The 17,444-nt window shown below is 49.5% G+C and overlaps 1 protein-coding gene across 23 annotated transcripts; it reads right to left on the bottom strand.

Annotated features, from left to right (window-relative positions):
• Positions 1 to 1,876: 1,876 nt before the first annotated feature.
• Positions 1,877 to 16,668, bottom strand: picalma (phosphatidylinositol binding clathrin assembly protein a). Of its 23 annotated transcripts, none has more exons than XM_057054141.1 (23): positions 16,533 to 16,668; positions 16,134 to 16,356; positions 11,806 to 11,948; positions 11,649 to 11,724; positions 11,469 to 11,571; positions 11,124 to 11,217; positions 10,916 to 11,027; positions 10,537 to 10,643; positions 10,420 to 10,461; positions 9,898 to 9,909; positions 9,670 to 9,755; positions 9,354 to 9,477; positions 8,880 to 9,013; positions 8,562 to 8,647; positions 7,645 to 7,791; positions 6,228 to 6,308; positions 5,504 to 5,614; positions 4,824 to 4,952; positions 4,679 to 4,709; positions 4,490 to 4,589; positions 3,705 to 3,764; positions 3,529 to 3,630; positions 1,877 to 3,347 (listed from the first exon to the last, which is right to left on the bottom strand). In XM_057054141.1, the coding sequence occupies exons 2-23, from the start codon at positions 16,261 to 16,263 to the stop codon at positions 3,333 to 3,335; spliced, it is 2,025 nt and encodes a 674-aa protein (XP_056910121.1). In that variant the 5' UTR covers positions 16,264 to 16,356; positions 16,533 to 16,668; the 3' UTR covers positions 1,877 to 3,332. The 23 variants fall into 23 exon arrangements, with proteins under 23 accessions (XP_056910121.1, XP_056910119.1, XP_056910122.1 ...); XM_057054139.1 differs by having other exon boundaries at positions 16,494 to 16,657; XM_057054142.1 differs by having other exon boundaries at positions 1,877 to 3,341; positions 16,494 to 16,657.
• Positions 16,669 to 17,444: the final 776 nt, after the last annotated feature.

Here is a 17,444-nt window from a genome sequence, read left to right as displayed (position 1 = left end):
CAGCAGGGCAGTAGCCAGCAGCAGCAGGATAGAACCAGAAGAGGCAAGAGTAACCAGCAGAGGCAGCAGAGAGCAGAATAAACCAGACAAGAGGGCAAGAGTCACCAGCAGAGGGCAACAGAGAGCAGGAGAACCAGCAGAGGGCAACGGGGAAAACACCTGGGGGCAGTAGAGAGCAGCAGAGGGCAGTAGAGAACAACAGGGGGCAGTAGAGAGCAGCAGAGGGCAGCAGAGAACAACAGGGGGCAGTAGAGAGCAGCAGGGGACAGTAGAGAGCAGCAGGGGGCAGTAGGGAACAACAGGGGGCAGTAGAAAGCAGCAGGGGGCAGTAGAAAGCAACAGGGGGCAGTAGAGAACAACAGGGGGCATTAGAGAGCAGCAGGGGGCAGTAGAGAGCAGCAGGGGCATTAGAGAGCAGCAGGGGGCAGTAGAGAGCAACAGGGGGCAGGAGAGAGCAGCAGGGGGCAGTAGAGAGCAACAGGGGGCAGGAGAGAGCAGCAGGGGGCAGTAGAAGACAACAAAGCAATATTGAGGGCAGAAGCCGAGAGCAGGTCAAGAGTTGAGTTTTGCTTCCAACTTTTAATGTCACATCGTATGTTTGTAAAACTAAACTATGACGTGTTTGATGTAAGCAAATGTAATAGTAAATGTGTCATTTCTACTTCTATTTTTGACAGAAAAAATGTCCAGGAAAAGTTCAGCTGCAAGATTATAGAAAACCAGTAAAACAGCTTTCTGAGAGAAGCCTCGCATCATGTGACAGTGTTGGGAGTAAAGCTGTAATTAATCTGTCCAAGGTAGTTTTCTCTGTCAACTGGACTGGGTTTCTTCGCTTGAAAACGTTTCGCCTTCTATCCAGAAGGCTTCTTCAGTTTCTTTCATAGATTTTATGAAAAAAGCAGCTAAAGTTATGAACCTTATCCATGTGCCAGATGGGAGCAAAATCAAGTTAAGATCAGACCACCCAAGACAGCATCGTATTGTTCTCTACTCACAATGCCAAATGTTTTAGTTGCTGTGTTCAATTAATGAACAATATTTGTAATTAGACTTCCATTTTCTGGGATTTTTCCTTGGCCAACAACCACAATTTGAATTGAATTAGAATCGCATGGTGTCATAACAACATTAATTCCTCCCAAATGATCAAGGCTCCAGTATGACAGGCTGGTTGTTTCCATAAAGAAAAAGAAAAAGGTTAAGGAGGGCAGGAGGAGGGGGGGGGGGGGGGGGGGGGGGGGGGGGGGGGGCATCTCAGTGACAGGATGGCTTCCATTAATTAAGGAATCCATTCATCCCAGCATCAAAGTCAACATCTTCCTGCTGCATCTCAAATAAGAGGAAGTGGCAGCACAACAAAGTGTCCTCTGATTACTGCTGGAGACATTCGACCAAGCAGGACATCGTGGTTGGGTGTGTGTGTGTGTGTGTGTGTGTGAGTACAGACAACTGCACCTGTGGGTTCAGCAGCAGCTTCCTTGTGATGTGGATCACATACAGCAGAGGTCCTGACACTGGGGGGGGGTGTCTGGACCTGGGGAGGGGGGGGACCTGGGGAGGGGGGTCTGGACCTGGTCTCTGGGTCTACCTACTGCGATCTTTTCATGGTTTCACCCTACTGATGCACGTCAGCCACACTTCCTGGGTGTGAACCCACCCTGGGACAGGGACAGGTGGACAGGAGAGACCGTGATGGTGGTGGACAGAGCAAAGCCACCTCCTGGACCGGACGTGTTCAGGCTGCTGACGTTTTCAGCCGTGCAGGTCTGAAATGCACCGTTTAATATTTGAACAATGACTCGAGAGCTTCCCTCCTTTTGGCTGAATGCAGCCCATAATATGCCGAGACGTGAAAAGAACGGCAGCAGAAACGGGACCGTGGAAGCTTGCACTTTATTGGAGAAAAAAAAAAAAAAAAAAAAAAATCAGAACAAAAATAGATTCTGTCAGATGCAGAAAATATGCTCAGTAAATGAAACAAGGGCCACTTTTATGTTCAGACCATCTTTCAGACCTGCCCCCACCCCTGTGGCCGATCAACAGCCCTCTCTGGGCCCCCAGGCCTCCACCAGCACCAAGAAAGTGGCTCCCGCAGGTCCCTGGTCCTGGCCTGCCCTGCCAAGTTGTGTGTGGATACAAATCTACTCCATGGTTCCAATCCCGTACATTTAACAATCCAGTTTAATACCATATGCCAATAGAGCTACACAGCGTTCTTCCCCAGGCCTACGTCAGGGGCCTGGTGCTGTCTTCAACGCCGACATCAGGGTTGCAGCAGAGCAGGAGCTGAAGCCAAGAGCCGCCTCCTGCTGCGACACCTAAAACGACACCGATTTAATGGAAGACCGTTGCCATGGTGGCGCAATGTTCAACACTGGAACAGCGACTCGTGTTCCCATCTTGTTCTGATGGAGAAACATGATCTGAGCATTAAAGAGAGCCCGCACATTCATGGTTGGAAGGTGGCAGCCAGCGGTGTTGTTAAAGGTGAGCGTTACACACATGCCGTAAGCTGAAGAAGCACAAACGCGGGTTCCTTTATGTCGCCTCCAGCACAAATGAGCTTTCACTGATGGGAGAAATGACTTAATCCATAAAGAACTCTCATATATTGTCATCATTGTGACCTCTTGAGCCACGGGCGCATCGTTAAGCAGAGAATATTCAGGGCCCAAAGAAGCAAAACCATCTCTTTAAACTTTATATTAACTTAGAAAATCATCTCGGACACTCAAAATCAAATCTACAATCAACCGCATCCATGGAGAAAGCTGAAGCCCTTCAGCGAGGAGGGGGTCAGTGACTCTTACATTTACATTGAGTTATTGTCGGCCCCTCTGGAGGTAATTATAAATAAATACAAACCATACACAAGGAATGTCTACTGCAAACAGTACAAAATGGGGGGGGGCGGAAGGTGTTCTCAAGAGGTCTTCCCAATTTTGTTTCTTATTCCGGGCATTTGAAAATAAAAAAAGAAAGGGTAATCATGATTGATAATCAAAACAAGACTGCCTCATTTGGAGAAGAGCGGAGAGAAAGCCGTCCTGGGCTCTCCCGGCCCTCCCGTTAACCCACTGGTCCCTGCGGGTGCCGTCCCCCTCCTGCTCCACGACACGCCGATGGCGGCCGTCGCTCCACGCGGCGCGCTCCTCTCCGGCCTCCACGACGCACACGACGTCCACGTGTTTGCCTCTCCGGCGGCCGCGGCGGCTCTCCGGTCGGCGGGATTCCTTCAGCAAGTCTTGTTGGGGCCTTTGATTCTCAGTGAAATGTGAGTCATTGGAAGCAAATCGATCGTTCGCTTCGAGGGTGGTCGCAAATCTTCCCGGTTACATGAACTGCATCTGGAAAGAGACAAACATGAAGGCGAGCGGCACCTCGGCAGCTCCCGTGACCTTTGCTCTTCCCACCCCGACAGTTCTGACAACTCCTCTTTAGAGGGATTTGATTTGCTGACCCGGTTAAGCAAGCATTTCACGCTCTTATTTGACACCAGTTGTGCGTGTGTATTCGGAGCTCGGTCACCTGGGCACCCGGGTTGGTACCAAACGGGTTGGCTTGCCTGATCCCAGGCTGGGAGTAGAGCAGGCCTGGCTGTGTCATCATCATGGAGCCCATCTGAGGAGGCTGAAGGAAGAGAAGCATCATTGCGTGAGCGCACGCTACCAACGACCGGCTGAGCCCAGTCCCTGCCGACTTACCATCGCGTATGCCATCATGCCCGTCGGCGTGGTCGCGGGGAAGGCAACGACAGATGGAGCCTGGAGAAGAGAGGAAAAAAAAAAGCTTTCTATTAGAGAATCAGGACAGTATGACTGGTTTCCAGAAGCCCCGTTGGAGTGGAACCAAGCTCAGCGGAAGGTTCTCCTGCCTATTTCTCCCGTCTCTGCTTCTGAGCCGCGTGGAGAGAAATATTAACGTACGCGACGTGAACGAAGCAGCCGTTTTTCCTCCTTTCCTCCTCCCTAAAACGCCCCCCACCTTAAGGTTTAGACCCCTCAGATGCGAGTTAAAACGAAACATTTCCGTCCACGCTTCAACGCCAGCGTGACTGGAAAGGGAAGCGGCGGAGGGAAGAGAAAGGGAGCGGCCGGGGGCGCAGGTGCGACGCTCCCCCGCGGACGCAGATCACTGAGGGAGCTCCTCTGTGCCTCCTTCCTTCTCCCGCAGCGACAACAAACCCAGATTTGTCTGGAGGAGGGTTCCGTTTCATCAGCGATTCAACCGCCGAGTCAGACGCGGCGGCGGTGCCAAAGCGGGAGCCTCCGCCACAAACGGAGCCTGTCTTGATGCTGAGAGCTTTCCTTCAAACTCTTTTCTCCCCGACACTTCCTGGAATACAAACCATGCCTTTCAAACCGGGAGCGTGACGTCCTTCCCAGGTGGGAGCAGCTACAGGCTGGACGGCTGCTGCCCCCTAGAGGCCAGCGCGATGGACATTACGGCGCTTCGCCACCCGCCCCGCTCATCCGGGGCTGATGGTTACCATGTTTGCAGGGTTCCAGGTGGTGGACGGAGCCGTCTTGGGCTGCCAGTTGGTGCCGCCCGTCAGCTTCCTCTCCCCAGGCTGGCTCCAGTGAAGATCACTGCAATGATTGAGCCACAACGCACATGAAGTTGAGTCTGCAGCTCTGCGCGAGGGGGGTGGACGCAGGCGCTGCCTGGGTGGACTTACTTCTTAGCTGTCCCGTTGCTCATCCCCAAATCTGAGGAAAACACAAATACAGCTCAGTTTTTCCCCAATAATGGGTCAAGATCTGATCATTGGTCCAAGTTTTCCACTATTCTTGGTAATTATTTGTGCAGGGATGCAAACTTACTTCCAACGAGGTTGGCTAGAGATGAATCCAAGTCGTTGGACACCAGTTTGTGGGGCTGCTGGCCATTTAAGGGCGTGCTCTGGTTGGTTAAGGACGTGACTGTGGGTTTGAGGATGCCGCCTAAAACGTCTTAAACAAAGGGGGGACGAGGAGGAGAGGGGTGGGAGAGGAAGGGAGGAGCCGAGAGAAGATGAACCCACAACAGAGGCGACACAACGACACACACACACACACAGAGAAAAGCATGAGCATGAATGGCACAAAGGCAGAGCTCATAAAAAATAACACACATGGATCCAGTCCAGACTGTGTGACAAGAGTGTGGAATCAACTCACCCAATCATGCATATGCCATGCAAAAAGCCAAGGCCCCGGGGAGTGAGTGTGTTTTACCCCAGGACGAGGAAAAGGAGAAAAAAAAGAAATCAATAAATCAGAAGCCGTGAGACTGTGAGCAGCACGGGACCCAGTGAGGGTGGAACGCCTTTCTTTTCCTTCTCAAACTCGTCAGGGCGCGTTACACACACCGGTATTCGGTTGTTCTGAGACACTGCTGCGGTGTTATTGACGGTGCCTCATTCACAGCGAGTGGAGCACAAAATAAAAGAGCAACCAAAGGCAGCTGATGGTGGCCTGGTGGAGGCAGCGATGGCAGACAGGTGGCAGGAGGGTGAACTCACCTGTGGACTCCAGGTTGTTGGCGTTGGTGTTGTTGCCAAACACCGAGTCAAAGTCAACGTTGAGGCTTTGAGAGTTCTGGGGCTGCTGGGGCGTCGGGGAGGCTGGAAACCCTGAAGACGGAGAGAACAATCAGCCGCCGGGGTCACAGAGGTCAGCAGCTAGGTTCCCCTAGTTGGGTTTTATCTTTGGTAATGGAGGAGGATAAATGGGATCCTGGTCTTCAGAGGCACATTTGTGGAGGCAAGTGGTGGCAATTCTATTATATTTATATTCCCAGAGGCCAATATCATGGCAACTTTAAATTTATATGTTGACCCATCTTCATTTTTACATTCTGTCACTTAACATACACAAAAATGTCACTTTTAATCATTTTCAGACTGTTTCACTGACTCATTTCACTTCATCCACCACAAATAAGAGTTCTTATGAAGGACTTGATGAGCAACTTCTCTCTTAAACTCCAATTTGGACTTTCCAAACGGAGAGAAATCTCAGCTTACTCTTTCATTTTGACGATATAGCTGTTGCATTGTGCTTTTGAGCGTTTGTCACCGTGCTGCATGTAAAGGAAAAGTAAAATAAACAGGTCTATGACTGAATAGTCGCCTCCCCAGAAGTCCCCAGAAGAAAAATACAGCACAAAAGCAAAATTCACAGAATTCCTCAGCCCGAAAGCTAAACTGGTGCAGGTGATTTCCCATCTCACCCCAGTGTACGTACCTCTGAACAGACCAGCTAAGGCAGGGGGTTCAGATTGGAAGAGAGCAGTGTTTCTATAAGGGTTTGTCCCACTGAAGGAGTCTGACAGCAAGCAGAAAAAGAACCAGATAAAAAGAGAACACGGAGGAAGCAGGGGAAATATTTAAAATCAAGCCAAAATCAATAGCAGTGAACATGGCAGCAGGAAAGCCAGGCACCTCTGGAAATGGGGGAAAAGGTTTTAGGATACAAGGAGCTGGACGTGATCAGATCCCTTAAATGATGGGGCTAACCCTCAGGAGTGGTAGCAGCTGGCAGCTAATCCCAAACAGACACATGCAGCCGCGTAGAGGACAAAGCAGCAGGTTCTAATAAGAAGTGTGACAGTTCAACCAATCCATGATCCACAACAGAACCTGGCAGCAAAGCACCAATGTGGGGAAAACTAAAAACAGAGGAAAAAATGGCTCTTAAAAGCAAAGATACTAAAAAGAAAAGCTTTGTCTGGCGTTAGCATGCTAATGAGACACATTTCTATATTTGTACCTCAGAGTTCTGTCGTCTCAGCACTGAACATGTGAGCATGAAGCTCAGTAGCTCCAATTTACAGAGGCTAAACATCCATCAGTCAGCGGCTGCTCACCAACATGTTGAATTATGCAGCATGTTATGCATTTATGACACTAACACAAGCTAATTTTTTCCCCACAGACTTATGCTGAATAATTAATAATAAAAATACTCCAACAACCTACAGAAAAAGATTTTTGTTATTAGACATTCAGGATTCAGACCCTCAGCTTTGACACTTCCTGAAAGGTAGCGAGGGGTTACAGCCGAAATCCTCCCAAAGTTTGGAGAAAAAGCACCCAAACGACTTCCAGAGGGTGAGAAATAAGATTCTATGATCATTTGAGCTCAAACTTTAGGGCCGTAGTTTTAAAACCGCACGTTTGGGGGAACCAGATTAAGCCCTGATCCAAGGAGTCGAGGACCCCAGACAAAGGTGTCCAAACAGGACAACTCTGAATGTCCGGAAGCGGCCCAAGAGATACAAATGGTTGCCCGGCAACAAGCCTCATCCAATCTAAGAAATCTTTAGAAGATCTGCAGGGGAAAAATGGCAGATTATCCCCAAAGTGAGGTGTAGCATCAAGCCCAAGAAGACCAGAGGTGATGTTGTAGAACTTCCTGACTGTTCTTGTCTGAAGACGACCCATCACAGTAGCGGGGCGCTGCTAATCCAAGCTTAACCCTCCCGAGTGACATTAAAAGGGGGGAGTTATAGCGCCCCAAAACCACTTCAGACACTCCCTCGGTTGCTTTTCATGCTGCTGCGAAACGTCGTGCACCTCAACAGGCAACGCAAGCTGCATCTTTATGCTAAAATGCTGTGCAGGCACAAAATGGAAACACATGTAGTGATGGCTCATCCCACCCAGCGCTTCATTATTAGGTGTCCAAGAGGACAGGCTGCCAGAGTCCAGGGAAAAAGCAGTGGGGTGGACAGGATCGACAACAGGGAGAGGGAGGAAAGGATTTGGAATGGGTTCCTCCTCAGCTTCTGTAGAAGAATTGAAAGGATCTGAACAGGAGTGGAGACAATAAAGAAAGGCAGACAGACATTAAAATGCAGTGACGAGTTCAGGAATTTGAATAGATGACATGAAGGGAAACGGTTAGTGATGCAAATGATGAAACCCAGACGACAACAGCGATGATAAAGACCCATTTACAGCGTAACGCCGTTCCCCGAGTTCCAGCTCCGAGCAGCAATAGCAGCAAAAAGGCTGACCAGTAAATCCGCCCCAAAGAAACTGATCACCACAGGTGAGCATATAACCAAAATCCTAAAATAACCTTCCTTATAATGACAATATCGCTGTAAAATTGCTAGCGTGACGTCTCTTTTAGGAGGTTACGCTTTAGGACGGTGTCATTTTGGATGTGATGGGGCTATAAGAAGTCATGATTGATGGTCAGCTGATGGTTTTCTGATCACGCAGCCTCAGTTTTCCCGTTACGCCGCTTTACCGCATCCAACATCAGAATAATCCGGCTCTTCCCAACCCCGCTGCTGCTCCGAGTCATGCTGATCTCCTGCACTGACCGCTGCCACGCTCTTCTGACAGACACACCCATGTGTGTGTGTGTGTGTGTGGTGAAGCTGCCTCAGGTGGTCCAGAACATAGCAGCAGGTCTGGTCTCCACCAGCCTAAGCAGGCCCACCTCTCCCCACTGGCTACCTGGAGCTGCCCCCATGAACTTCAAGTCCCTGACCTTCAGAGTACGTGAAGCTGTGTGTGTGGATGCATCAGGTATCTAGACCCAAGCGTGGCCCAGCAGCGTCCTCACCTCCCCATGTGTTGGTGGCAGGGATGGACAGAGGCTGCTGGAACGCTGGTTGCAGATCCAGCAGGTCATTTGCTGCTTTCGAGTTGCTGGAGGAGACGAGCAGGAAAACAAGGACACTAGTTACTGTTCCACTAGTTACTCATCGACCAAACATTCATGACAAAGCACAGTCCAAAGAGCAGCTCCCATTAAATCCCATGATTCCAAAAGCCTGTGATTGCAGGTTTGTCCTAATTTGCTCTCTGCTCTGATCGCCGTCACTTTAAAAACATCCCAATTGTGCCCGGGAGAGACTTTCAGAGGTCAACCTGGCCTCACCTGTTGGTGGAGCTGGGAGTAGAGAAAAGGTCAATAACTGGGACCGAGTTGACGGTCCCGCCTGCTGTAGAGACAGGGGACGAGTCTGTGGTCGCTATAGCTGGATTCCTCTGGAGCTCCTTCAGACGCTGTTCCTGGAATTAGTTTGACAGCAGGATAATTACTTTCCCCGGACAATACACCAGGACGTCGTTTATAAAAGGTGGCTGCATCATGTCCTCCCGTCTATTCGCATCTTTTAGATTCAAACATTAGCTCACAAGTGTGGAAAAGGACAGTTTTCTGGACGGGAAAAGGAACATTTCAAAACACGAGTCAGCTTATTTTTCAGTTTACTCTGGCTAATGCTAATGCTAATGCTGGCTAATGGGCCACATCGATGGACGAGTGCAGCATTTCCCACCCTGACACCAGCAGCCTCAGGAACCTTGTGTTGGGTGACTGGGTGAGGAGTGGGGGGGGGGGGGGGCGTACTTTCAGTGCTTTCAGACGAGCCTGCTCCTCTTCCAGCGCCGCCTGTCTTTCCCTCTCGTCCACTCTGGTCAAGGACATGCCCGTGTTGGCCAGGGAGGACACCGCGCTGGAGAGCGTGCTCGCCCTGAACAAAAGATGGCGTTTTCACTCATCAGTGACACCGGAAACAAACGTCTTGAGCATTTAAATTCTGATATTTCTTTTGAAATGCACTAAATTAAGCCGAAGAGTTCTTCAGCCTTTGGTGCAGCTAAATGAAACAGCCATATAAAGAGAGTACAGACGCTAGCAGCTAATGATTAAACCATAAGAATACCTGCTCGCTGCTGTTGAATCCTTCACTTTCTTTCCCTCTAAGGAGGCCAAGTGCTGCTCCAGGGCGTCCAGTAAGCTGCTGGGGGCCTGGCATGAACGTCAGTCACACATTAAATTTCATGAGTCCGATTCGACAGGTCTTTGGAAGAAAACGTGAAATACTGAGGCATGCCAAGTCAGAGCGACTCCAGACCACACAGAGGGAGAGAGAAAAGGTTGAAATACTTACACAAACTGTAAACTGAAAATGGAGCAGTAGAAAGAAGGGAAAGATACAGAAAATAAAGGTGGTGACAGTCAAGATGACAAGAAATCGCTCTAATTCCGGGTCACTTTGATAAGATAATAAAAGGTATAAAGACAACGCAGGGTCAAAATAACACCTAAGATCACATGGCACACTTTACAGATCACTGTTCTGTGCAAGATAAGGTTAAACCGCTGATTCACACCTTTATTTGCTGTATGATGTGCACGGTTAAGAGGGGGGGGGGTTAGATCAGCAACATGCATGGCCTGGCTAAAGCAGCACTCGGTGTTTCAACATATCCTGTGTTTTGGAGGTCACCCGACGACGAGGCCTCATGCTCCATGTCTCTTCCCGTGTTCTGAAGCTGCAAACCGACCCGCGTCCCCCCAGATGCCGTACACGTCACATCAACGAGCGTTAATCGAGTCCCATCAGCGAAGCAAGCGAATGGCGCGAGGCCGAGATCAACGCAAAGCTCGGCCGTTCCGTGTCGGGACTAACCTGAGACAGGTCCGGGATGTCCCCTCGGTCGATGCCCACTTGCTGCAACAGGACAGAGGCGTCAGGGTACCGGCCGTTACGATCGGACCCGCGCGGGTCGACGGCCGCTCCGCTTACCTCTGCGACCTTCAGGAACTCGGAGATTCTTGTCATTCGGGTGAGGAACTTCTTGTAGACATCCAGTCCCTCTTTGCACTGGACTTTCTTCATGTCAAAATACTTCTCTATCAACAGCAAAGCACAAAAACGACAGTGAGGATTCCTGTTTAAGGTTCTGTATGTCGACAGCAGCGTTAAAAGAGTCAGAGAGCAGCAATATCGGGCTAAAGCTGCGTTCTTCCAGATTAGTTGACCCTGAGGTTTGCCCACCAGTGCATCATCTGCCCTCGTGGATCTCTCTGATCACCTTGGAATCAGTTTCTGACCTCTTTCATCGCTCTCTGCGGTTCAAAACGGGGCAAAGTTAGCGTGAGCGGCCGTCGGGCTTGAGCGTTACCCAAGAGGTTGATGATGCCCTCGTTGTAGGCAGCAAACAGCCGGATGGCGTCCTTGAAGAGGAGCATGAAGGCGGCGTTGATCACACCGTTGGTGAGTTCATTCGCATTCACCTGCAAAAGAGGCAGAAATGGGGAACGTTGAAGACCGGGGGAGGGGGGGGGCATTAAAGCGGAGTGACTGACACACAGGAAGCACAGGAAGCTCACATTGAAGTCCAGCAACACGTCCATCTGGTTCTGGATGATGGGGACGGTCTTGAGGAGTTTCTCCGTGCTCATGGTTCTCATGACGCCGTCGGACCTACAGAGGGGGGGCAAGCTGGTAAAGCTGTCTGTAACCATGACAACCTGCACGGATAAGATGAGCACAGCAGCTACGCTACTTTCCCCATTTGTGTATTCATTAACTGCCACTTTTGGCAAATACGTAGTTAATAATTATGCATATTTTGTGACTCGTTGGGCTTATTTAGCTATTTTGGTGCATAATCCAAAAAGATAGAGATACAGAATGAACAACAACGCGTTCATAACAGGTTTCCATGTTCTTACCCCCTTTTCACTTTAGTGAAATCAAAGGCAACTTGTCTGTAGGAAACCGCCTTCTCGTTCAGGTAGCGGCTGTACCTCCGGATGAACGTCGACATGTCGTAACCTGCGTCGGGAGGAGGCCTGGCGGTTAATCAGGACCTCATCCAGCCAAACATTGTGCCCAGAGGATCAACTCCATACCTTGGAGGCCGCTCTTGTCCAAAAAATTACTGAGGTTGAATAGTGTGTTCCTTGATGCCAAATATTGGATAAATCTCTAAAAAAGAAAGAGGTTGAAAGATGAGCAAGCGTGCAGAGGCCAAAGAACCTGCAGCAGCGTGGAGGGATGAGCGCCGACCTCGTTGCCGTAGACCATCAGGTTGTGGGTGGCGGTGAGGGACTTGAACACCACCACCCAGCTGGTGTTGGCGGTCCTCTCAAACAAGGTGTCGGCCAGCTGAGGGATGTTCACGTTCATCTCGTTCGTGCACTGAATCAAATCTGAGGAGTAACGAGGAATAAAGCAGGAATTAATGGGCGGCTCTTTAAGCACCGGCGTGCGTCGTGACCGCACACGTGACCTATGACAGCTACAGTACTCCGATTAAGGACGTAATTGCACAGAGCGATTGCTAAAGAAAGGGTTGGGATGAGCTGTAGCGAGTATAAACGATGAGCCAGCATTATTGGTGGCGACACAAACGTTCTGCAGCGGCAGCACAAATGATGCCGTAACGCTCCGAATTTCAGGGGATTCTGCCGAGTCAGCGCGCACTAAAGACACTTCCTGAACCCGAACCCGAACCCGCCGGAGCTTTATCTCAATTCTAAAAATCAAACCCCAATTTTCCAGAGTCGCGCAGGCCTACTGCCAAGAAAGATCCCAGTTTTCCAATATTCATTCCCACACAGCGTCAATAGCTATTTAAGCAAATCCGATATTTCAGGCGACATTTCTTCTTGTGTTGCCGGGCGTGTTTTTATCCAGGCGTGTATGGCCGCGCATCGCCACGGCCACGCTGCCAACACCTGCCGTTCACCCTGGTGGGAGCGGCGGCCGCGCCACCATCCAGCCCTGTTTACACGGCTGGTCTATGGATCTTTTCAGTGTTTACTCCAGGCCGGACAAAAGGCTTTTTGCTTTTTACACGCACAATAGTGCTACTCATGTGCAAACAAAAGCCTTTTCAGACACATCAGAAACAGGTCTAGTTGGAAACCCACAAACTTCCTCTTGTTTTGTGCGTTCAAATCGCTAATATTGGACTCTCGTATATGCTAATTACAACCTAGAAATATAAATATTTAATCTTGTTTAACAAGAAGTGGAGAGAATCACGTGGATCAAAAGAACAAACCGCCGTGAGGTGACATCAGGAAAGGCCAGAGGAGGCACAGCTGTAAACAAAGTAAACACATCGTTTATGGAGGAATTTCCATTAAAATGACACGGAAACGGAACGTGACGCTGACAGCGATGGTGACGCGCTGACGAGGACGGCCTCCCTCCGGCTGCACCGTCTGGTGGCGCCAACAGCTTGCCGCCCCTTCGGCCTCTGGACGCGCCGTTAGAGCTGCAGTAAAGTTCTGGTGACCCATTTCAACCAGCATGTGGCCAAAGATTCCCGTTTGTGAAACAGCCATTGGGAAGAAAAACCCGCACACTTCCCTAAAACACATTCAAAAGGGAAGTGAAACCGTTGAAGATTAAAAATAATTTCCTTTAACGTCCTTCTTACCAAATACTCATTTAATGGTTCTGCAACCTCTGAGAGGTGCGGCCGGTTCCACCAGAACTGGTCTCTGATGCCGAGTAAAAGTGGGTATTAATGTTGGGAACAACGGAGGAGCATTCCCAGCTTTAACCTTAGAACTCATTCAGAAAAGGAGAAGCGGGGCCGAGCGTGATCAACCGTGATCACCGGGGAACCACGGCAGAATCAGAGGTGCAGATTTACGCTGCTGTGTGACCCGTCACAGTCCGAGACAGATTCACGGAACTCTAAAGGGGGAAAAGCAGGAAGCGTTTCATGCTCACATCTGTCAAACCACAGACAGGTGAGACTACAAAAGCCCCACGGATGATTAATTAGCGACCTGCGCTACAGACGCGAGCTTCATGACGGAGCAGCGGGTTTGCTTTGCTGGCTTTGCTGAGCACAGCTCCTTCCTGGGAGGATGACGCCCAAGCCACTTCAATCGGGGTGGAAATGATGGAATGTCAAGATAGCGGGAATGCTTGTGTTCTTGCATGAGTGTAATCAGCAGGATAATTGTCAGGAAAAGGGTCAAAAGTGTCCCCGCTGCTAATCTCACGTCCCATCGGTCCGGTCCCCTCGGACCCGGTTACGCAAGGACTTCCTCCCAACGCTTTAAGAACAAACGCTTCCTGCTTTGGGAAGCGTCTGATGGGCGGAAAAGCTGAAATGGAGGCGCAGCGTCACTCCCACCTCTACGAGGACACGCACCTTAAATATACCTCATCAATAGTAGAAGCATTCAAATCCCAACGTCCCCGACCTCTGAAACAAACCTGTTGGTTCTGCCCCACATTGGCTTTAGAACGGGAACGCTTCGGGAAAAGATACATTTGCTGATCAATTTAAATAAATGCTGGAATTCCTCCTAGTTTAATAGCTCATTACTGAACGGGGATTGAACTGGGATATTCGGCATCCTGGCGTGGCGTAAGGCGCCTGCCGGGCGTCCCAGCCACCGTCCCGGGTGTCCGACCCAGTGGAGATTAATCCAGTGACAGAACTGCTGAGAAGAGCCAGCAGGAACTAGTCAGAGGCCGTGGTCATGGATCCAGACTGGTCTAAATAAACCCAGTTATCAACCGGTACTATTAAAGCTGGGTTCATGTCGTCACTGGTGACACGTCAGGCCTTCGACCAGCAGAAGCACCTGTCAGAGGCAGAGCATTTTACAGCCACAGAACCAAACCCACAACCCACCGATAAAGCAGGCAAGGCAAGAACGAGCTCTTTCAAGGTGCCAGCGCTCCATTCCGAGCAAGTTTGCATAGAGGCCAGGATATGGAAAAGGCTCAGAGCCTCCTGGAAGCTTTAAAGTCTACATCAACTCACTGACATTTAAAAAAGGGGGGGGGGAATCACACATTTATTCACCAAAAAACCCCACTAGAGCAGGAAGCTGCCGTAAAGGTTAGCTGCTGCTGGGTGACAGCGCTAATCTCACGCGCTCGTGCACTCCTGACGGACCTTTGAGCAGGCGGGTCAATGCAAACGCACCCTTACGTAAGAGCAGTCATTACTGGGTGGGGGGGGGAAACCACAAAACAGTACGTTGCCATACAACGAGAGCGCCCACTGGTCCCACAGTAGACAAAATACCATTAAGGACAACTCATAACAATAAACCCAACGTCCAAAATCTGGACGTGGTCACGCCTAAAGTGTAACCAGGAGGAGCCCCAAACACCGAGGTCATACCTGGCGGGTCAGGAAAGGGCAAACGAAGAGCCCCATTCAGCCCTCTTGAATCTCTGGGACCGCTCTAAATTAAACTGGACCAACTCATTTCCAGCTGACGACGCTCCAGCCGCGAGCTCGTATAACCATTAGTAACCATTGACGATGGAGGCCAGTCGTGTTGATGGTTTTCTCCCATTCACTGAGCCCCTGCCGGGGTCTCTGGCTGCCACCTTTGCTGCTTAATAGAGTTTGACACGCGGCACGAGGCCGATTGGGTCCGAAACAAACCGCAAACTGCAAATGGAAGACGATTGTGAACTGGATTAGAGTGCACACGCGTCCTGAAATCAGCGGGTCTCCCCGCTTTCTGAATATGAACGACACCCTCGTGGTGACGGCGGCGGACGGAATACGCCAACACGTCTGCCCACGACTGTTCCCTTCTTCTTTTTTTAGCTGAACTTCGTCACAGAGGTCTCGGGCCGAATTTAAACAGATTAAAAGGAGAAAGTGAGACCAGTCAGGAGTAAAATAAGAGTCCACTTCAACCTTACAAACCTTACTGGGACTCTGCTCAACACCCGTTTGTTGGGTGGACTTGTTTCCTTGATAAAGCTTCAAGTCAAAGTCCACAAAACCTCCTGATGTATACAGACAAGCTGAAAAAGCCAGGCTGGAAGGAACAGTGGGCTAAATTGTATAATGCTGAATACTGTATCAGTCCCACAGGTAAATACCACAGAGATAAAGGATTCTCATTTAAATCTGCGAGTCTGACATAATAAAACAGAACAGTGGGCTTGAGAACTGAGCTGGCAAACTTTTGCCTACTTTAAATTGTTATTTTGGTGCTTTTTCAAACCCCCAGACGGCTACAAACCCTCTGAAACTGACTAAAGATGCACTTTAGTTGCTGATATTCTGTAAATGTTCAGGTTAGCGTTAGCAAAGAGTTGCTAAACTGTCAGCTGACAGCCAGGAAAAAGGACAAACACGTCTACAAGAATGATTTACAAAATCAAACCCGAGGTTTATTAGACACCTCCGGCATTAAGCCGTGGGGTTTAGAATAATATACTATGTTAATAAGTCAATAAGTTAAAGCAGGCTTGCTGAAAGCGCAGGCCTCCTAGCCACAAAGATAGCATCCACATGTCGATGATAACCAATAAAACAGCCCCGAGCAGCCGAGGATCATTTAAAAAGCCCACTACAGCTCCAAAAGCTGCCAAAAAAGCAGAATACTTACAATCCAAGTGCTTCTTTTTAGGCCCCATGATTTCGTGAGTGGTCGCCTTGCACACAGTCTTGGTGATGGCCGAGCCGGTGACACTGTGCTGGGCAGCGGTGATCCGGTCCGTAATGCTCTGTCCAGACATCCTGGAGGGCTCCGAGGGTTCGATCACAACACGACCAAAACCAGCCTCGCTTCGATGGATCCGCACTCCGAGCCTCGGCGCTACCTGACAAAGCTGGAGACGAGCGGGGACAGACGGGGGGGACAGACGGAGGGACGGACAGACGGAGACAGAGAGGACGACGACAGGCGTCACAGCGGGCTCGGAGAGCAGATCGATGCCCGGCAGAAGGGCAACAGAGCCGCACACACCTGGACAGCACCTGTCTGTGAACACGACGAGATAGTCACCACGAATTGGGTCGAGTCCTGGCGTCCACACGGCTCGTCTCCTCTTCCCGGACTGCTCGATCAGCGCAGCGGCTGCTGACACTAATGCGGACCGGTGTCAGCTTCCGGCGGGATTTCACAATAAAAGACCCGCCGAGTGGCTAACGAACCCAAAGAAAGAAGGCTGTGTTGAGTCGTTAAGAGTTAAAGTTATTGACTGTATTCAATCGATACAATTACGTCATATCACAGTTTGTGATAGTGGGTTTTTTTGTGACTTTTTTTCTTTTATGAGACCGAGACAACACATTTCATCATATTTCGTATTCAGTAACTTTTCGGGACACAAGTGATCAAAATCTAGGTGTTTTGCTGTTTTTGTTTGGCTTTGACGGAAATAAAACTTTTTCTACCACCACCACCAAATAAACGGCTTTAAGACCGAGCTGTAACGAATTACTTTGATCATCCGTTTCAATATTTTATTGTGGCGAGATCATAATTTCCGGCGTAGGCCAAGTGTTATATTTTGATTTGTAGGTGTCCTGGGTTAACTCCGTTGAATGGGCACAGAAATACGACAAAACTCTGGTTTAAATCAACAGTTAAATGAATTTAAGGAAATTTTGAAAGAATTTTGAAAGATGATGGCGAATCCTTTTACTGACCAGTTTAAAAATGAAATCTAAATGTGTCCCCCTCCGAAATCGAGAAAGTTTTCATGGATTGTTAGTGGATGTAAGAAGTTCAAACACTTATGTTCCACTTTCGCAACTTTTGTTTGGGCAGAATCTGTCAGTTTTATTCGACAGCGAGCACATTTCCATGAAGAAGCGCCATTTTAAAAGGAGCTCGGTCTGCAAAGGGGACACTGACATCTAGTGGTCAGAGTCTGTATGTGTTTTTCAGTGACCACTCGCTTCATTATCTGAT

The sequence above is a fragment of the Takifugu flavidus genome, chromosome 14 (genome assembly GCF_003711565.1).
Source record: "Takifugu flavidus isolate HTHZ2018 chromosome 14, ASM371156v2, whole genome shotgun sequence".
Taxonomy (NCBI): Eukaryota; Metazoa; Chordata; class Actinopteri; order Tetraodontiformes; family Tetraodontidae; genus Takifugu; species Takifugu flavidus.
Note: the sequence above shows the minus strand (reverse complement) of the source record. Positions and strands in the feature narration are given on the sequence as shown.

Bases quoted from the DNA above. Each gene is read 5' to 3' on its own strand.
- picalma (XM_057054141.1), bottom strand. From the start codon at position 16,263: ATGTCTGGACAGAGCATTACGGACCGGATCACCGCTGCCCAGCACAGT. The intron at 10,462-10,536 runs GTAAGCGGAGCG...GTCCTGTTGCAG, and splicing joins AGTTCCTGAAGGTCGCAGAG to CAAGTGGGCATCGACCGAGG. The intron at 3,765-4,489 runs GTAACCATCAGC...TCTCTTCTCCAG, and splicing joins CCTGGAACCCTGCAAACATG to GCTCCATCTGTCGTTGCCTT.